The 18,127-nt window shown below is 42.8% G+C and overlaps 1 protein-coding gene across 1 annotated transcript in view; it reads right to left on the reverse strand.

The window, feature by feature from the left end:
• Positions 1 to 18,127, reverse strand: part of LOC306935574 (inactive dipeptidyl peptidase 10-like) — a gene marked incomplete at both ends in the record, with an annotated part of 58,833 nt that overhangs the window by 4,310 nt on the left and 36,396 nt on the right. Inside the window, 7 exons of the mRNA XM_079518673.1 lie at positions 1,211 to 1,310; positions 3,804 to 3,858; positions 5,345 to 5,539; positions 6,766 to 6,835; positions 8,344 to 8,442; positions 9,542 to 9,589; positions 10,668 to 10,789. Coding sequence (XP_079374799.1) covers positions 1,211 to 1,310; positions 3,804 to 3,858; positions 5,345 to 5,539; positions 6,766 to 6,835; positions 8,344 to 8,442; positions 9,542 to 9,589; positions 10,668 to 10,789 — 689 coding nt within the window. The remainder of the gene's footprint in view (positions 1 to 1,210; positions 1,311 to 3,803; positions 3,859 to 5,344; positions 5,540 to 6,765; positions 6,836 to 8,343; positions 8,443 to 9,541; positions 9,590 to 10,667; positions 10,790 to 18,127) is intronic.

Here is an 18,127-nt window from a genome sequence, read left to right on the forward strand (position 1 = left end):
AAAAGCTTTAGCTACATGTGAGACACAGTATGGTGATGTTTCAAAAAGCTTTAGCTAAATGTGAAACGCAGTAATTCAAAAAGCTTTAGCTACATGCGAGACACAGTAAAAAAAAAAGCTTTAGCTATTGTGAGACACAGTATGGTGATGTTTCAAAAAGCTTTAGCTACATGTGAGACACAGCAAGGCATTGAATAATGAGACTTATTGCACGGCTTGGTTGAATGCGTGATTCTGATTGGTTAATCACTGAATTCAGCTGTGCCATTTCTTGATAATGACCGCTCCACTCTATAACAGGCTGCTGTCTAATCAAAGGCTCAGAGCACCTAGCTGCACACACAGGCGCCTGATACACTATTAAAACAAGATCGCAAGATTCATTTTCAATTAAATGGGAGTCGCTGTGTTCTGCCCTCCTCCCCCCCTTGGACTCCCATTGAAAATGAATTGCGAGCTGCTCTGCACCCCCCTCTCCCTCCGGAAAACAGAGAGAGCGATTTCGTTTTAATAGTGTGTCCCGGGCCACATACACACTGACGTATTTGAGGCTCTGCAAGCGATGCACCACGGGGGCCCCTCCAGCAGGAGGGGGGCCTCACTCGCCCAAAGCTATAGCCTAGATAGAACTTGGTTTACATTTGAGATCAGCCCGGGGAGTGACATCATCGCTGTCCGGTGTTGCCGTTGTCTGTGGCCTCATACACACATATCAAACGGACATGCTGTGTTCCGTCTGTGTTTCATGGCCGCCTCAATGCCAATGGAAGTCACGGTGGTTTGACCCTTGTGGCAATCAAACACAAGTGTTTGGTCAATACACCATGACTTCCATTGGAAGACACAGCATGTTCGTTTGATATGTGTGTATGAGGCCTGTGGGACTGGGAGGTCCATAATCTGCTTCAATGTTTACATCTGGATTTACGGCAGAGCGATGCTGAATGGGATATTTTCCAAATTGCTGAGAAGATGGTAAGTCTTCCATGATGTTATAATCGGCGTGTGGTGAAAGGGCACCCCGCCCGGATCCTTGCAGGGGGGGGGACTCGGGATTTTGAGCACCGCTACTGAACGCACAATGTCATTTACAGCTAAACGTTGCACTCTCAACTCCCAAGAATATTTCTGACAACACAGAAATAGACGATGTAGTAAGTAACCGATAAATCGATTCTATTTGATCAAATACTGCTGAGGTTTCTCGTACCGTAGAGTCTCCAGTTGGTCACAGGAGTCACGGCGACGCCACACTTGAACATGGAACCATGAGACAAGAGCAGCAGTGTGCTGAGGAACCCACCATAGGCCTGCAACAGCAATACATATACCAATACATTACAGCTGAGGAAACCACCCTAGCTAGGCCTGCAGTGCACCAACAATACACATACCAAGACATTACAGCTGAGGTAACCAGCGTAGGCCTGCAGTGCACCAACAATACACATACCAAGACATTACAGCTGAGGAAACCACCGTAGGCCTGCAGTGCACCAACAATACACATACCGAGACATTACAGCATACATGGGCAACATGGCGGCCCGGGGGGCCACATGCAACCCCCACCTTCACTGAATGTGGCCCTCAGGTTAATATTGGAATACTGACATATTATTGATTTCAGACATTCCAAACATGCATGCAAACATGACCCGCTTTAATTACTTCTAAATGACAGTCTAAATGAGCTTAACACTAGGATGTCTGAAAAAAATGCACTACTACTATGACGGCTAACGGTCAGGCTGACCGGTGTTTTTCGTGCTATTTGTTTGGCCATTCTCTCCCCCACTGTCTAATGATCTTCACACCTCTCTCTGCATGGCTTGCCATTGTCTTCTAAATGTTACATTCCAACGAATTCAAGGCAGCAGTTTCAACTAGACAGGACAACTCAAGTTATTTTTTATGTTTTATTTCAGTTTACCAAACTATAATTATAGTGACGGTGTGAGCGCTATATTGAATACCCTTGCGCAGCAAACACTGTCCGACTTTGTATTGAGCCAATAAAATAGGCTACCACACGTTATTGTATAACAGCCAGAGCCAGGCACATTGCTCAGAGTCAGACGAAATACGACATTAGTTATATATTGTCATTTTTATATAGAGGGGGAAACATCGATGTAATTAATATATATTTGATTGATTGTGCCAAAAAAAGGAAAGAGCTGTGCGTGCGTGCGTGCAAATCAGAAAAGTTTAGGCTACAGACAAAGGAGTTGGGAGTTTGGGAGCGGCTAGCCTTCTATATAATGCTGCGCACATATTAGCCTATATATATTTTAAAAATACCCAGCATAATTTTTGGGAAGGCTAAGCCTGGCCTAGCCTTACATACCCGCCGCCTATGATCGATGTCATTTATATATATTTGATTTATTGTGCCATCAGAGAGGTCCGTAGCAGCAGCACGGTTTATATATACACCATAGGATAGATCAAGTCATGTGACGCATCACCGCCACAAATAGTGCTACAGCGTTATCTAAAATGCACTTCCGCATACCTCACCGTCAGTTACTTGGATATTTTCTCCCTCTCCACGAGAGAGGGAGAGAGAGAGAGGGAGAGAGAAAAAAAGAGAGCCGTGATGCGTGGAAGAAGGACGGACAGAACTGTTCTTCTGACTGACAAAACATTTAGAAGTTCGGGACGTCTATCGGGTTGGACTGATTTCAAACACTGTCATTTTTATTTGGCATCGCGCTGATTCGCGCATCGGCGAGCATTCTCGCTTCAATGAAAGGAAATGTCGGTCGGGTCAAACAGACCATGCTATAAACTTTATTATTCCAGGATAATTGATTCATTTTTATCATCGCCACCTTACATAATTATGCTATAAAGATGGCGTGTATAGTCAACATGTATTTATATCTATTGAGCTATGCGTTTGGTTGAAACAATACACCAGTCAGTCAACACACCATATTTCACCATATTTTTTTTTTCCGTTTCGAGAAATAAAGTCAGACATCGTTATTTCTGCAAACCGCATATAACAAATATAACACATCTAAAACAACAAACTTACATTCGTAATGTAAGTTTGCCTACATGTGGAAGTAGGCCTAGTTGGAATGCAAATGACACATTAGCTTGAACAATGCCCGTCTCCAGCCGGGAGGGAGGTGTGAACAGCGCTGCTTGCGGGGGAGAAAGGGTGAGGAGTCTATAGAGCGGTCCCACGGACCGAAAAAGAGCAGACATTTTAGTAGAATTATGTCTAAAATCATATTTCCAAAACGTTTCAGATGGAAAAAAAACAGAGATGGTTTGAATCTAACATTTAGAAAAAGTCATGCAAGGGGAACTTTCTCAGGACTTCATGGGCAAAGAAAATCCACTTCAAAATTTCAATTTCCAGACCGCTCCGACGCGCTAGTGTTAATGAGTAGCATTTAGACCTGAGGCTGATTCTAAAAAAAAGGTTTTCTGAAAAAACAATGTTTCTATATCAGTGGTTCTCAAACTATTTCATGTCAAGGACCCCAACAAATATATGTAAATGGCCGCCGACCCCCATCTGAAAATATGTTGTTCCAGGGACCCCTTAGCAGAGAGACAGATGAAGCAGGGACCCCTTAGCTTAGAGACACTTAATTAACTGGTGGGTGTGGCTATATAAAAGAATACTTTTAACACTTCCTGTACAAAAAAAAAAAATCCTCCAAGTATAAGGAGGGAAAAGATCACAGCACTCCATCTTTAACTATTCCTTATCCCTAAATATGATTAATGCCATATCAGTGTAACAAGCAGTGCTAAACAGAGAAGCCATGTTACTGTACCTTTCCGTACACTCCAACTCTAGTCCCGTCAACATAGGGCAGCCTGAGCAGGTATCTGGGAGATGAGAGAGAGGATCGCTGGTTTGGAACATGACTGATTGAACCCATTTAGACCTGAGAACTGATTCTACAAAATGTCTTCTAAATCACGACAGTTTCTATGTCAGTGGTTCTCAAACATTTTCATGTCAAGGATCCCCAAAATATTATGTAATGTAATTGGCCACCGACCCCCCATCTGAAAATATGTTGTTCCAGGGACCCCCTGGTGTGTGTGTGTGTGTGCATGTGTGTGTGTGTGTGTGTGCATGTGTGTGTGTGTGTGTGTGTGTGTGTGCGCGTGCGGGCGTTGTGGAAATAGCAGTTAGCCGCACGTTAGCATTGCTAGCCTGCAAAAATGATGCACAATTGCACTAAAATACGCGAAAATACGGCAATGGCGTGGAAAGAATTAAGTACAAGTATCAATACCACAACGTAAGAAATGGAATGGAATTAATGGAATGTGGTGATGTTAATTATCGATTAATGCATTAATAGTTAATTGATACGTTTTGATAACCTTATTGATCGATTAACCGGTATATAAGCAGTGTTTTTGTAAAGAAAAATAATAATCTGAGAATCTTAATTTCCCTCAATGTCTAACATACAAATCTACATTTAGCTGATATACAGAAATAATATTCCTTGATCAAACATTTATTTGACCATTGACGATACAGGGCCAGGCAATGGTATCTTTGTACTGTATGTGCGTTCCTCGGCCACACGCGCGCGCAGACAGAAAACCACCCAATGATAGAACCGCATAATGTTCAATTAATTTACAATTAGTTATGAACTGTTTAAGTTTAACCGACTAATGTATTAACGGCGATTAAGCGATTAACAATTAATTATATATATTCTTTAGTTTTTGGTCTGACTAGGCTAAATGTCATCAAATTAAAATGTCCAATAAATAATGGGCCTTGATATGAAACGGGTTGAAAACCATTGATTTAACAGAACCTAATCTACATCATGATATTAATTTAACAGAACCTGCTCCAGGGCAGCGATGTGGTCTTGTACATCTGGTATTATATTAAACTCACTCCAGGGCAGCGATGTGGTCTTGTACATCTGGTATTATATTAAACTCACTCCAGAGCAGCGATGTGGTCTTGTACATCTGGTATTATATTAAACTCACTCCAGGGCAGCGATGTGGTCTTGTACATCTGGTATTATATTAAACTCACTCCAGGGCAGCGATGTGGTCTTGTACATCTGGTATTATATTAAACTCACTCCAGGGCAGTGATGTGGTCTTGTACATCTGGTATTATATTAAACTCACTCCAGGGCAGCGATGTGGTCTTGTACATCTGGTATTATATTAAACTCACTCCAGGGCAGCGATGTGGTCTTGTACATCTGGTGTTATATTAAACTCACTCCAGGGCAGCGATGTGGTCTTGTACATCTGGTATTATATTAAACTCACTCCAGGGCAGCAATGTGGTCTTGTACATCTGGTATTATATTAAACTCACTCCAGGGCAGCGATGTGGTCTTGCACATCCACAGAGCCCAGTCTCTGGTCCAGCCCATGTAGGACCCTCTGACCAGTGAAGCCGCTGCCCCGAGCGTCCAGGCGGGCAGCGATCACATGGTCCGAGCTGACCAGGACCGAGTCCCAGTCCAGAGAGAAGCGGTCGCTCACGCTCTGGCCACCGGGGGCGCTGGCTCTGTCCAAACAAAACAAAACACGAAGTACAGAGGAGGAGAATCGCCATTTTACTGTTTGGGAAAATGAAACAATGTCAGTTTATGTTCCTGCTACGTGATTCTGTTTAAAAGTCAGAAACTGTTCATTTTAGTAGTCTGCTTTAGCGACACCTCTTCTATCTCAGTTGTTGTGGGGGGAAAAGTATATATATATATATATATATATATATATATATATTTATACCAGTGAAAGATTATATAAAATATAACTGTACAATTTACACAGCATTTTTAATGCAAGTAAACGGAATGAAAAGGATCTAAACAACACGCTCTACGGGAGTATGGCAGCTCACAGGGTGCTGCTTGGTTTCAGAAAACTGTTAACACTTTTTATGCACCGGAATGTTTCAAAATAAAGGCGCTAGTGTGCCCAACAGACGAGGGAGATTTTACTCTGTAAAGCCCAAACTTCCATTTCCCCCCAAAACCGGGAGTTATAATGATCCTTTACTACATCACGCTAATACGTCTGATCTCTCTCTAGAAGCGTTAATATTCCAAACGAGATGCATTGGTTAAGTCAGAAATGAGGACAGAACATCGCCGTTTTGATCAGAACCATGGACAGCTCCGGGACGGACGAAGCAAGGCGTTGCCTAGCAATGGCCGCTGTACAAATCAAAACAAACAAAAACAAAAAATAGCGATCAGATTTCATATCATTAAAAAGGACCTAAAGACGTGTCCTACGGGTGTAATAATATATATTATATATATATATTGTTTATATTGTGTTTTAGTTTCCAAGGTGGCCGCAGCGCCAGGAGGGGGTGGCCTTACTGGGCTGCATTCACACATTCAAGACACCTGTCCTGTGTGTCTGTCTTGTGTCTGTGTTTAATGGCCGCTCCAATGCATTTCCAATGGAAGCCCATCAAACAAAATGTTTGATGGGGGAAGGGGGGGCAGAACTCATCCATCAAAGCTGTGTTCAGACACAAGTCAGGGGTCAGACAAAAGGCAAGTGTCTTGAATGCAGCCCAGTTAAGGGAATATGTCGACCCCGCCCGCTCACCTCCGCCCCACCCCCTCCTGGTGCTGCGGCCATCTTGGATCCTAAACACAATATAAACAATGTGAGAGCGGTGGGGCCGAGAAAGGCCCTTATTATTATGAAGACGTGTGGACACGTCCTGGACATAATAAGTGTTAATAACAGCGACATTGTATTAACAACACGTACATCATCAGGAGGAGAGGGTGCTGCTTGGTCTCGTCCAGATGTTTAGGGACACTGATCTCCAGACGGAGAGCTGTGGGCAAAAAAAAACAACAACAGAGGAAGCAGCTTTTATCCAATGACACACACTGTCATTATAATATACAATGTAGGCACGTAGCAGACGCTCTTAATCCAGAGCGATTTACAAGTAAGCAAGAACAACACATGGTAATACATCAAATGCATAGACATAGTCATCTAGGATAATGAGGCAAGTCATTCACCGCCACCAGGGTGCGCCAAAAGTCCCAGACCGCCACCATATATATATATTTTTATGTAATTATTGTTTTATTTTTTTCAAAATTCAGAAAAACACGTCCTTGGCACTCCATGACATCATGAAAAAGAAGTCCTTGGCAGCCATTGAGAACCTATAACATCTGTGTAAAAGTACGTTCAGACTTGGATGGATAGAGCGGCGCGATTACATACAAAGTCAACGCAAAGACGAGAAGTTGCACGAACGAACAGGGGCAAACGGGAAGCGATTGGCGCGACTGGAAACAAATATGGTCTGAACGCAGCTTAACAGTAGAACATCTGTAAAATGAAACTATACGTATACACTATAGAGTGCTATGTCTACATAATATGCTTTAATAATACCTCTCTAACTCTGAGAGTGTACAAATGGAATGGAGTGTAACATTATTCTCTTACGGGGGTCCCTGGCATATCTTTTCAAATGGGGGTCCGTGGGCTAATGTGTCAATTTGGGGGTCCTTGACATGAAAACGTTTGGGAACCACTCCTTCACAGCACTGCCCTTCAGTGTAGTATTTCAGTAGCATAGCAAGGTTATCGATGAGTACAGTTCTCCTGTCCCTCTTGACTAAATGTACTTAGTTACTGTGTTGATTTCGTCGACTAATACTATGACGAAAAATGTTTGTCGACTATACCTTTTTTCACTGACAAACTAAATGGAAACTAAATGAAAACTAAGCTATGATGACTAAAACTAAGAGTAAATATTTTAACAATTTCGTCAACAAATAAAAACTAGACTAAAATGTTAGGAAGGGACTAGTGGACAAGAGATCCAGTATAAGTCATATTACACTTGGTTGCATGCTGAACATGGCAGATTTAGAAGCTTGCAGATCGGCTATTTTCAGCAAGTGTCATTACGACGGCATCAAGGCCCGCCAAAATACAATTTAGTCGACTAAAATCTTATGATACCTAGTCGACTAAAACTAGACTAACACTAAAACATACCAGGTGACTGAAATGTGACTAAAAACTATTCAAGAGGCCTGGGCCATGGCTCAGTGGTCCAGGCACCTTGGCTGGTAACCCAGTCTGGCAGTGTGCCGCGGGTTCGACTCCCGATCCCGACGGCCTTTACTGCATGTCTTCCCCCCATCTCCCTCCCTATTTCCTGTCAGCCTACTGTCTGTCTCTCCATAAATAATATAAAATAAAGGCGAAAGCCACAAAAAAAAAAACATTTAAAAACTATTCAAGAGAAGAGACTGACTAAAACTAAAATAAAAAAATGCTGTCAAAATCAACGCTGCTTAGTTAATTTACCGAGGTCGTTGATGAGTACGCTTCTCCTGTCCCTCTTGGGCATCGGCATGGAAACCAGAGCGTCCCTTAAGACCCCGTTGTCCTCCACCATGACACTCTCTGAAAGAACAACAATAGATATTAGGAATTTGCTCAGGGACGTGCAGAGTGTGTTAGAGAGGCAGGGGCTGTAATCACGTAAGAGGGCACTTTTGGACAAAAATAGCGAAAATAATGTATTATTATTATTATTTTCGGGGCGCAACCCAGCACTCTTTAGCTAGTGGAGATGCGGTGTAACGACATGGATTTCTAAACAAATTGTGTTCAACGCAAAATGCTGCATTCAAGTTCAGGAGACTTCGGGGGGGAAAAAAGCAATTCCCCTGAATGCTGCCTTCCGTCATGGCATGGAAAGGAGAGGAGGGACATTTTGCATGTCTTTCACCGTGTAGTAAATGCTGCATTCCTGGTCTGGAAAGGGCTGTTGTTTGCAGACAGGTGAAAGGGCAGGGGCTGAAGCCCCCTTTGATGTCTAAGTGTGAAGGTCCCTGAATTCGCTGCTGCAGTAAATCAATACATAGGCCTATAAAAAACCACTGACAGCGGTTTTTTCGTTGTTTTCCCCATACACCTTTCAAGTATAGCCTTTAGTCACATAATATTTTATTTAGTACAATCGATCCCACGATCGTTGATAAACAAAGGTTTTTTTTTCGTTTTTTTGACCCTCGGTTGTCTAGTTCAGAGGTTCCATCCCAACCACTGGTGCTAGTACCACTGGTGGTACACAGAGGAGTCGCCCAAAAACAGAAGAAAAAGTGGAATGAAATATTTATAGGCCTATTACTACTTGTAGTTCTTCTGACCAAGCAATTGGTTGAAATAGGCTATCCAGCCGTGCTGAAATGAGCATGACAGCACACCTTAATAGTAACTATTACAAAATGAAAATATATATATATATTTCGAAACTGACCCCCATAAAAAAAAGAAACAATAAGTAAAAAGGAACAATAAATGTGAAGTGACGTTTGGGGGACTTTAAAACCCAAGTGGAGGTTTGCTACTCGTTTACCGTAAACCGCAAGATGCCACGGGCAACCAACGTAGCAGCAGCAACGCAATCCAACCGCATCGGCCAAAAAACACACTTGATGCGAGTGACCGAAAGACGAGACACGACAGCACACAAATTAAATGACTTCAACGCACCTACCCGTCATATCAGTCAGTCTGTGTAGAGTTGTTTGTGGAATTCCGGGTCCTGGCAAAAGAAAAGAAGAAAATGAGTATTTTGGAAGTTGTATTTATACAACGCAGTTTCGGGAGAAGAGGCCTCCTTCCGCTCAACCTTAACCTTATCAATCACTCTCCCCTCCTTATCAAACTCACCTGCCTCTCATTATCACCTGGCCAATCCTGCCACAATCGCCACAGTATGAATACACCTGTGTGCCGACACCTACCCGTTCTCACTGCCTACGTGGTCTAGAACAGACACAGTTTGTAAGCAAGTTTTCGTCTACTGATTTCGTCAAGTCCTCAGCCATATGATCCTCGCCGTGAGCGATCAGAACGTAAGCGTCATTTTTGACAGCCCGTCACTCAGACTCACTCATTTCCGACAGTTCGGCTCGCTTCAGCTGTCCGTCGCCGACTGGACGGTGGCCGGCCTCCAGCGCCTCCTCACGGCCAGAGGAATACCGTTTCAACGTTCACCCGTTCATACCGTTCCATCCACCCCTTCCACCTCCATCTCCATAATCACACTTCTCTCCTTCTCTTTCAGGAACCTGGGGCAGTTCCGGAGCAGAGACGTCCGCTCTCCGAGCGCGCATACACGGCGTCCTCTTCCGAGACTACTCCCCCACCCTGAGTCTCACCCATCCCGGGTTCCCCTCTTCCCCCTCATTTATCATTCAATAAACTGTTAAACTTGAGCGAAGGTGTGGTCTCTTACTAAGTGAATTTAGTTTTAGCCATGGTCTTTAAGAGTAGGAAAAAAAGTGGAATCCCGCACACTGTCTTCACTTACAGAATGTTATTTAAGCAGCAACGTTTCGGTCGGTCAGAACGTCATCGTTCAGAACGTCATCGTTCTGACCTTCAGGATGTTTAAACACCACCATACATTAACCCTCGCATAAAACTAAAATACTTTTCTAGTTCTTGGCAGTGAGTTAATTCAAACGTATAGTAGTAGTTATTAACGTATTGTTGTTTTTGATGTGGGTGTTTGAACAGACTGTGAAGACCAATATCCTTCAGGACAATACAGATTATTATTATTGTAGTACCTCTACAACATGATAAGTACTAGTATTAGTATTAGTAGTACCTACCTCTGCAGCTCAGGAGAACATGCTGGTAGTCTGGGCTGAAGAGGGCGCTGTAGTACGAGCACTGAGGTGTGAAGAGGAAGCAGCTCACACACCGTCTGTGGAACGGATCTACTGTGGACACGCTAAAGACGCACGCACACGCACACGCACACACACACACACACACACACACACACACACAATGGACCCTCACAATGTGGACACTCTGGTTGACCCTAGAACACTAAACACGGGTGATTTCCTCGGGTAGCTTCATGATGCTCACAGTGACATCAGAAGCAGGTTTGTTTCCCTGCCCACATCCCTGTTTTGTGGTTTTCCTACAGGCAGGTGTTCGGGTGAATTTCACCCAACGTTTAGCCTGACACTGAATTTTAATTTAGTTTCACTTCATTATTCAGACTGAAAGCCCTCCCCACGGCAGCAGTTTATGGGATGGGTGTCATCAAAGCGGCAGTCTTCGGTGATTGGTTCATACCAACCAATCAGAATAGTAGGAAAGCAGATGACGTTGTTGTCAATCATGTGGCTATGGCTAACCCGTTTGCTAACCAAACAAACACAGCCAACGAGCGCTACTAGTATGTAAACAAAAGCGGTAAAATATGTCGGATGATGATGTTTATAAAACCTCTCGTATCTGTAAAGAAACGATTTATCATACGTCGATTTAATAGCCAGATTGATACGGCCGTGAGTTACCGCAGTGTGGGCAGCCATGTTTGTTGTCTGACGCTGTTGAGTGACGGGGCTGATGGCCAATCAGCTTACTACTTGGCTACGTTCGGATTTCCGAACATAGCTGACACCGTCGTCGGGAGAGACTCCAGACCTGAATCGCCAGAACATATTTTCTTAATGGGCATGGCTAGCAATTCAGGGCTGGCCTCATCCAGGCGGGCTTCATCCGTGACAACCTCCCCCCCGGCCGAACGCTAAAACGACCCAGATCAACCACCATGCCGACACCGGGCGTAAGTACCGCCACGACAACTACGGAAACTACCTCGGTTAGCCCACCACCACAGTTTTTATACCGTGTACACTCACCGGACGACCCACCCGAGCACTGGTCGATCGTTCCTGCCAGACCGACCCTCATCCTAGGAGACGCAAACTTACTCAAGACTACCCACGATAGCAAACAGATTCCTACAAATCGACGTCTATCCGGGCGCCTCACTGCTTCACACCAGCAGCATCCTGACCCCACTGCCGACACCGTGCACGGAAACCAAACAGGTGCTCCTGGCCTTCGGACCAGACTTAGAACAGACCTTATCGCCGCGAAAACCTTGATATTATCGCGGAAAACTGTAGTCCCTCGCGAAGGAAACATTTCCCGCTGGGCACAGTGCGCTTTGCACTTACCCCCTGTCCCGATGGCCTCCCGAGGGAAGCTCGGGCCGCTATCCGCGCGGCCAATGAATGCCTCAGCTACTTCCACCATTGGGTTCATGTGTTTGGTCCGACGGAGCATTGGTCCGAACGACAACCTACCTCAAACCCTCACCCTAACCCCCCCCGGGGCAGCACACCTAAACCTAACCCCAACCCCAACCCTCTCCCGACCCCCAACGCACCTCGGACCAATGCTCCTTCGAACCAATGCTCCGTCGGACCATAGTATGCCTCCCCACATTCCAGCCCTCCCGAGCGACCAACTCTTCGTGGAAAAAGGACAGCACGCGATGGAAGCCTATAACAGGCTACGCCGTCTGGCAGTTGTGGCGACTATTCCTTCAATAAAAAACGCCATTCCTGCACTAACCACCCTGGAACAGGAAGATTTAACCACTACACGAGTCGAACTCCCTCCCCTTCCGGAATCCATCGGATCTGCACCACCGCCACCACCACATGAACCTCCCCAGTCTCAACCCGACACCCAATTAACCCCAGCCTAGTCAGAAATAGAACAATGTTAAATAGAACCTCATGTTTGATTTTAGTTTCACTCCCCCCCCCTCCCCACCTTCCCCTCCTTCCACACTCCTTTTCCCTCTCTTAACTTATTTTTCTCCCTCCTCCTCCTCCTCTTTTTTCTTTTCTTCTCTCTCTCCCTCTCTCTGCCTCTCTCTCTCTGCCTCTCTCTCTCTATCTCTCTCTCTCAATCATCCACTCTTTCTCTTACAATAATCAGGCATGAGTCTACACTGCAACAGCGAAACGGGACGACCACCACCTACTTCCGATGTAAGGATGACCACATATTCCGCTTTAGACTCTCTGTATATATAATTAAATGGATACCAGCAGACTGCCTGCATTATACACTCTCTAGAGACCGAATGCCGAATAGCTCTAATTTCAATTTGATTAGAACAACCGCTCGATTGTGTTATCAAACATACACCAGCAAGTGTTATCGGCCTTATTCCCAGCATACTATGGCTTACTTTAATCTACTCCGTTATCTTGTACCTGTTTTATCCAGAATGACAAAATGTTTCACACCTGTTAAGACAGACCATTGTTCACTGTGAGGCCTCATATGGATTTTCTAATTTATCTCATTCCCTGTGACTCAACTTATAAGAGAGACCACATTAGATCGAACCATTCCTATGATACAATTTCTCCCTCTCAATCGTATCGAAACCGACACCCCAGTCTCAAAAGCTCTTCCATTTACTTTACTTCACTAAGAAAATAGGGACTAATTTCCCTTGTATACACTATAATCTTACTCCCAATATCGACATGATTCCCAGCATACCAGAAAATGAAAGAAAAGGAAACTAAGAAAAATAGCCCTTCATTTTACTGCCAGGCCTCACATAGTTTAATTCATCCCATCCCCCCCAGTGGATTACTTTACAAGGAAAACACGGACTATATATTTCCTCTCTGTATTGCTACAAACGGAACGATTACAATAAAACAAAATAAAACAGGATAGTCTACAAATACAGCATACCGGACAAAAAGAGCCCTTCCTCATAGATTTATCATATCCCCCAGTGGATTACTTTACAACAAAAAATATTGCTATCCATACACTATATAATTCCTCTCGGTATTGCTACGAACGGAACGAATACAATATAAGAAAACAAAACAAAACAGGATAGTCTGCAATAAACAGCCTATACCATATCAACCTACCGGACCAAAAGAGCCCTTCGTTTTTTCTCCCTCCTAGATTTATATCCCCCAGTGGAGTAACTCACAAGGAAAATTCGGACTATATTGCTATTAAAAAAAAATATTTTTTTCCCCTGTATCGCGTCGCTACGCGACGCTCAATAATATTATATTAAAGTGTACTTCATGCCGTAAATATGACTGCGATAAAGCCATGACTGTGTGCCTTCCGGCTAAAATACAGATAGTAAGAGAAATCTATGAAAATCTGGGAACTAAATCGTTACCAAGAAATTTCTTCACCAATGTGTTTCTAAAGGTGTCTAATAACATGTACTAAAAGTTTGAAATTCAACTCCCGTGGGAAATTGAGTTATTAGCACAATATGTGACCATACCCATAACATCCTATATAAGGCAAAAAAGTCCAAATTTCATCATTCTTTAAGTATGAAACTAGGGGGTTTTCATGATTCTGAATCCATTCCAAGCATTAGTTTTGCACAAAAAACACTCCTTGGGAGGAAAACGTCAGCACATTTGGTCAAGTGGATATGGCCTAATTTAGCCCAAGGAGTGTTTTTTGTGCAAAACTAATGCTTGGAATGGATTCAAAATCATGAAAACCCCCTAGTTTCATATGTCACATGCTACTTAAAGAATTATGAAATTTGGACTTTTTTGCCTTATATAGGATGTTAAGGGTATGGTCACATATTATGCTAATAACTCAATTTCCCACAGGAGTTGAATTTCAAACTTTTAGTATATGTTATTAGACACCTTTAGAAACACATTGGTGAAGAAATTTCTTGGTAACGATTTAGTTCCCAGATTGGTCAAATACCTGATAAAATGTGACCGGGTCTGGCAAATAGGCCCTCATCTCGACCAGAGTAATTTTTCAGTTTGTTACAGATTATTAAAGTACAGAATGTAAGCTTTCATATGATGTATCATTCAATGAAATTGGAAAATATTTGAAGGAGATATGACCATTTTAAAATGATTGTGCCGTTTTACCCAAAGCTGAGAAAATCCCCTTTGAATGTTCACAACATTTCAACACCTAGAGCTGGCTAGCCTACTTTGACTTATAAATGTATACATTTAATTTGCCCAAATCAATAATCTGTTGGAATGAAAACCTTCTTCAACATTCAAGCTGTGTTAATATGAAAAAAAAAACGAGAAAAAAAAAAAAAGTTTATTTTAGATTTTCTGCCTTTTCATTATAGGCGAGATGAGGACCATTTTGCTAGACCTGGTCACAAATGCCCTTACTAAGAGACCAAAGGAGCCCTTCGGTTTTCCCCCTCTCCTAGATTTATCATATCCCCCAGTGGATTAACTCACAAGGAAAATTCGGACTATATTGCTATTCAAACACTATATTTTTTCCCCCTGTACTGCATCGCTTTGCGACGCTCAAGAATATTGTATTAAAGTATACTTCACGCCGTAAATATGACTGCGAAAAATAAAATAAAATAGGATAGTCTGCAACAGCCTACCATATCGGCATACCGGACCAAAGGATCCCCTCTGTTTTTTCGCCCTCTCCTAGATTTATCATATCCCCCAATGGATTAACTCACAAGGAAAATTCAGACTATATTGCTATTCAAACAATATACCCCCCCAGTACATCCAAAACCACAGGTGGAGGGCTGGGGTGGTAGTTTACTAGTTGCAGTAGTTTACTAGTTGCAGTTTTTTTTAGGCTTGTTCCTTAATTTTGATTAAATCTGTGATTCTGCTCAAACATTGTCATAAAGGTAAAAAGTAATATAGGCTAAAATTTGCAATTTTGTTAGCATATTATGTAGATGGCAGTCTAGTGTCGATCACTGTACAGATTCTACGGTTGGGCAGATGTAACTTAGGCTCTTAGTTTACTTTTAATCATAGATTACTATTTCATTGTATTTATGATGTTCCTAGGGTACTGTAAAATGCTCTGGATTATGAGCGTCTGCTAAATGTCTAAATTGTTTTACACTGTGTGTAAATGCTGAATAAACTTGTCTGGGGTTTTCTTTTATGCCTGAGTAGACATTAAAATGACCCCAAACATGTTGATCGCATTGATCGCTTTAAAACTCTAAACTGCTCTTTCCCATGTGTTTACACAGCTCTTCAAAAAGAGACTCGCTATTGGGAAGAAAATCCTGACCCCTGAGGACCTCTGGGCTCGAAGGCTCTGATGCGAACTTCGTCAGTGACGAAGAGAGTGATGACGAGAAGACGGGCTTTAAAGTAATCAAGCCAAACTGGCGCTCAACAAGGCTGACTGAAATAATGGAGCGATGCCAGGAGGAACTTGATTCAAACAGGAGGCGGGGTGTGGAGCCCAAGGAGACCCGCATGAGGGTTCATTCTGGACTCTTTACCCTGAGATCCCCCCCTGCTCCAGAGGGCAAATGCCTGTACATAAAAGAGGCCCTGGAGGGTGAAGAGGAAGGGACTGGAGGAGTGTGAGTGTGAGAGGCATGAATTCCGTTTGTGTCCGAGCATAGGCATGGTAACACCCGCCTGCCTGTGATTGGCCTACCGACACTGCCTGTCTTGACTGTCCTCCGAGGTGGATATGCTGGATAGTCTGATGCGAGGTTACTCCGTGGTGGGAAATGATATGAAATGAAGTAGTATGGTATGATACAAGAGAACGCTAACTTGTACGTTTTATTTTTGTAGAAAAGGCAAACTAATATTGTTTATGCCGTTTGCTTTGATGGAATAACTGATTGAACATGCACGCCATAATATGATTTGATTTGGGTGTTTGTGTTGATTGTGTAATTTGTGTAAACTTGAAATATTATTATACTATAAAAAGATCTATTTTCCCTTCATCTTTATCCATCTTAGTGTAATAGTATTAGTTTACTATAATTAGATTAATACACGATAATCAACACTAACACTTTATTTAGAACACACCCAAATCAAATCATAGTAGGCTACAACATACGTGTTATTCAATCAAAGCAAACGGCATAAACAATATTAGTTTGCCTCTTCTACAAAATTGTAGCCTATTATTTATTTCTCAATCTCACCACGGAGTAATTAACCTTGCGTCTCCGAGGACAGTCAAGACGGGCAGTGTCGGTAGACCAATCACAGGCAGGCGGGGCGTTACCATGCCTCAGCCATGCCTATGCTCGGACACAAACGGAATTCACGCGTGTGAGAGTGGTTTCCCCTCATCTGCTCCTCACCCTGACTCCCGTCGTCTGTGCTCCATCCTGTGCGCCATCCTGTGTGTTCTTGTTCTTGTCCTGTTCAGACAAACTGTGAGACCATGTCCTGGCTACAACACTTTGTTGTCAAGCTGCCTTTTTTTGTTTTAACATTTATTTAAATGTTTAAACCTTCAATGTATTGTTCCTAGTCCTACAGAGTGACTTAAAGGACAACTTTAGGGTTTTTTTCAACCTAGGTTCATGTTTTAGGTTATTAGAGAAAGTAAAAGATTAATGTAATTTTTCTTCATTTGCTGCTTTTTTTCGTTTTAGGGATTTTAGCTGTTTTTGACATGGGGCTAAATATGTATTTTTTCACATTTTTATAGCGATTTATTTTTTTATTATTTACTATAGTCTTACTAGACTCCAAGAAATTACATCTGGCCACAAAAGATCACAGGGTCTACTGAATGTGTCAAACGTAGGCTATACCTTCACATTCAGTAGATCCTATGATCTTTTGTGACCAGATATAATATCGTGGGGTCTAGTAGGACTATAGTAAATAATAAAAAAATAAATCGCTATAAAATTTTGTAAAAAAGTACACCCATGCTGGAATGAGTACACTTCATTCAACTGTATTCAGTGCTTTCACATTGCAGCGATCCGTATCTGAGTACACTTCATTCAACTGTATTCAATGCTTTCACATTGCAGTGATCCGTATCTTTTGGAGGCATGGCCCCTGTTTTGAGGTTGCTAAATAAATTATGTTTGTTTGCACTGAAGTGATTTTTGTTTTGTAAATTGTTTTTAGCTTAATGTTTATATTCAAAGTAGGTAGCCTTTTTGGATGAGACATTTGGTGTAGAGGGAAAAAAAGAACTGGGCCTTGTATAACGTTTTGGGTACACCAATCTGTCTTTGTATGAGTCATAGGGCAGTATTATGCGTGTCTTAAGTACCAGGTCTTTGTCAGGCCGTGCTTCAAAGCCTCCAAAAAAAACTAAAGTGCAGGCCTACAATACTCAAAAGTAACCTCAGCGACACGAGCAAGGTCAACATAGTTGCTGAGGATCAGGCCTTTATGTTGACCATGCTCGGTCGCTGCATCAAGCAGGTCGAGACCCCAAGAGGCACAAAGGTTCTGTTGACCTTGACAAGGCTCGGGCAAAAGGA

This window comes from Electrona antarctica (assembly GCF_951216825.1).
Source record: "Electrona antarctica genome assembly, chromosome: 13".
Classification (NCBI taxonomy): Eukaryota; Metazoa; Chordata; class Actinopteri; order Myctophiformes; family Myctophidae; genus Electrona; species Electrona antarctica.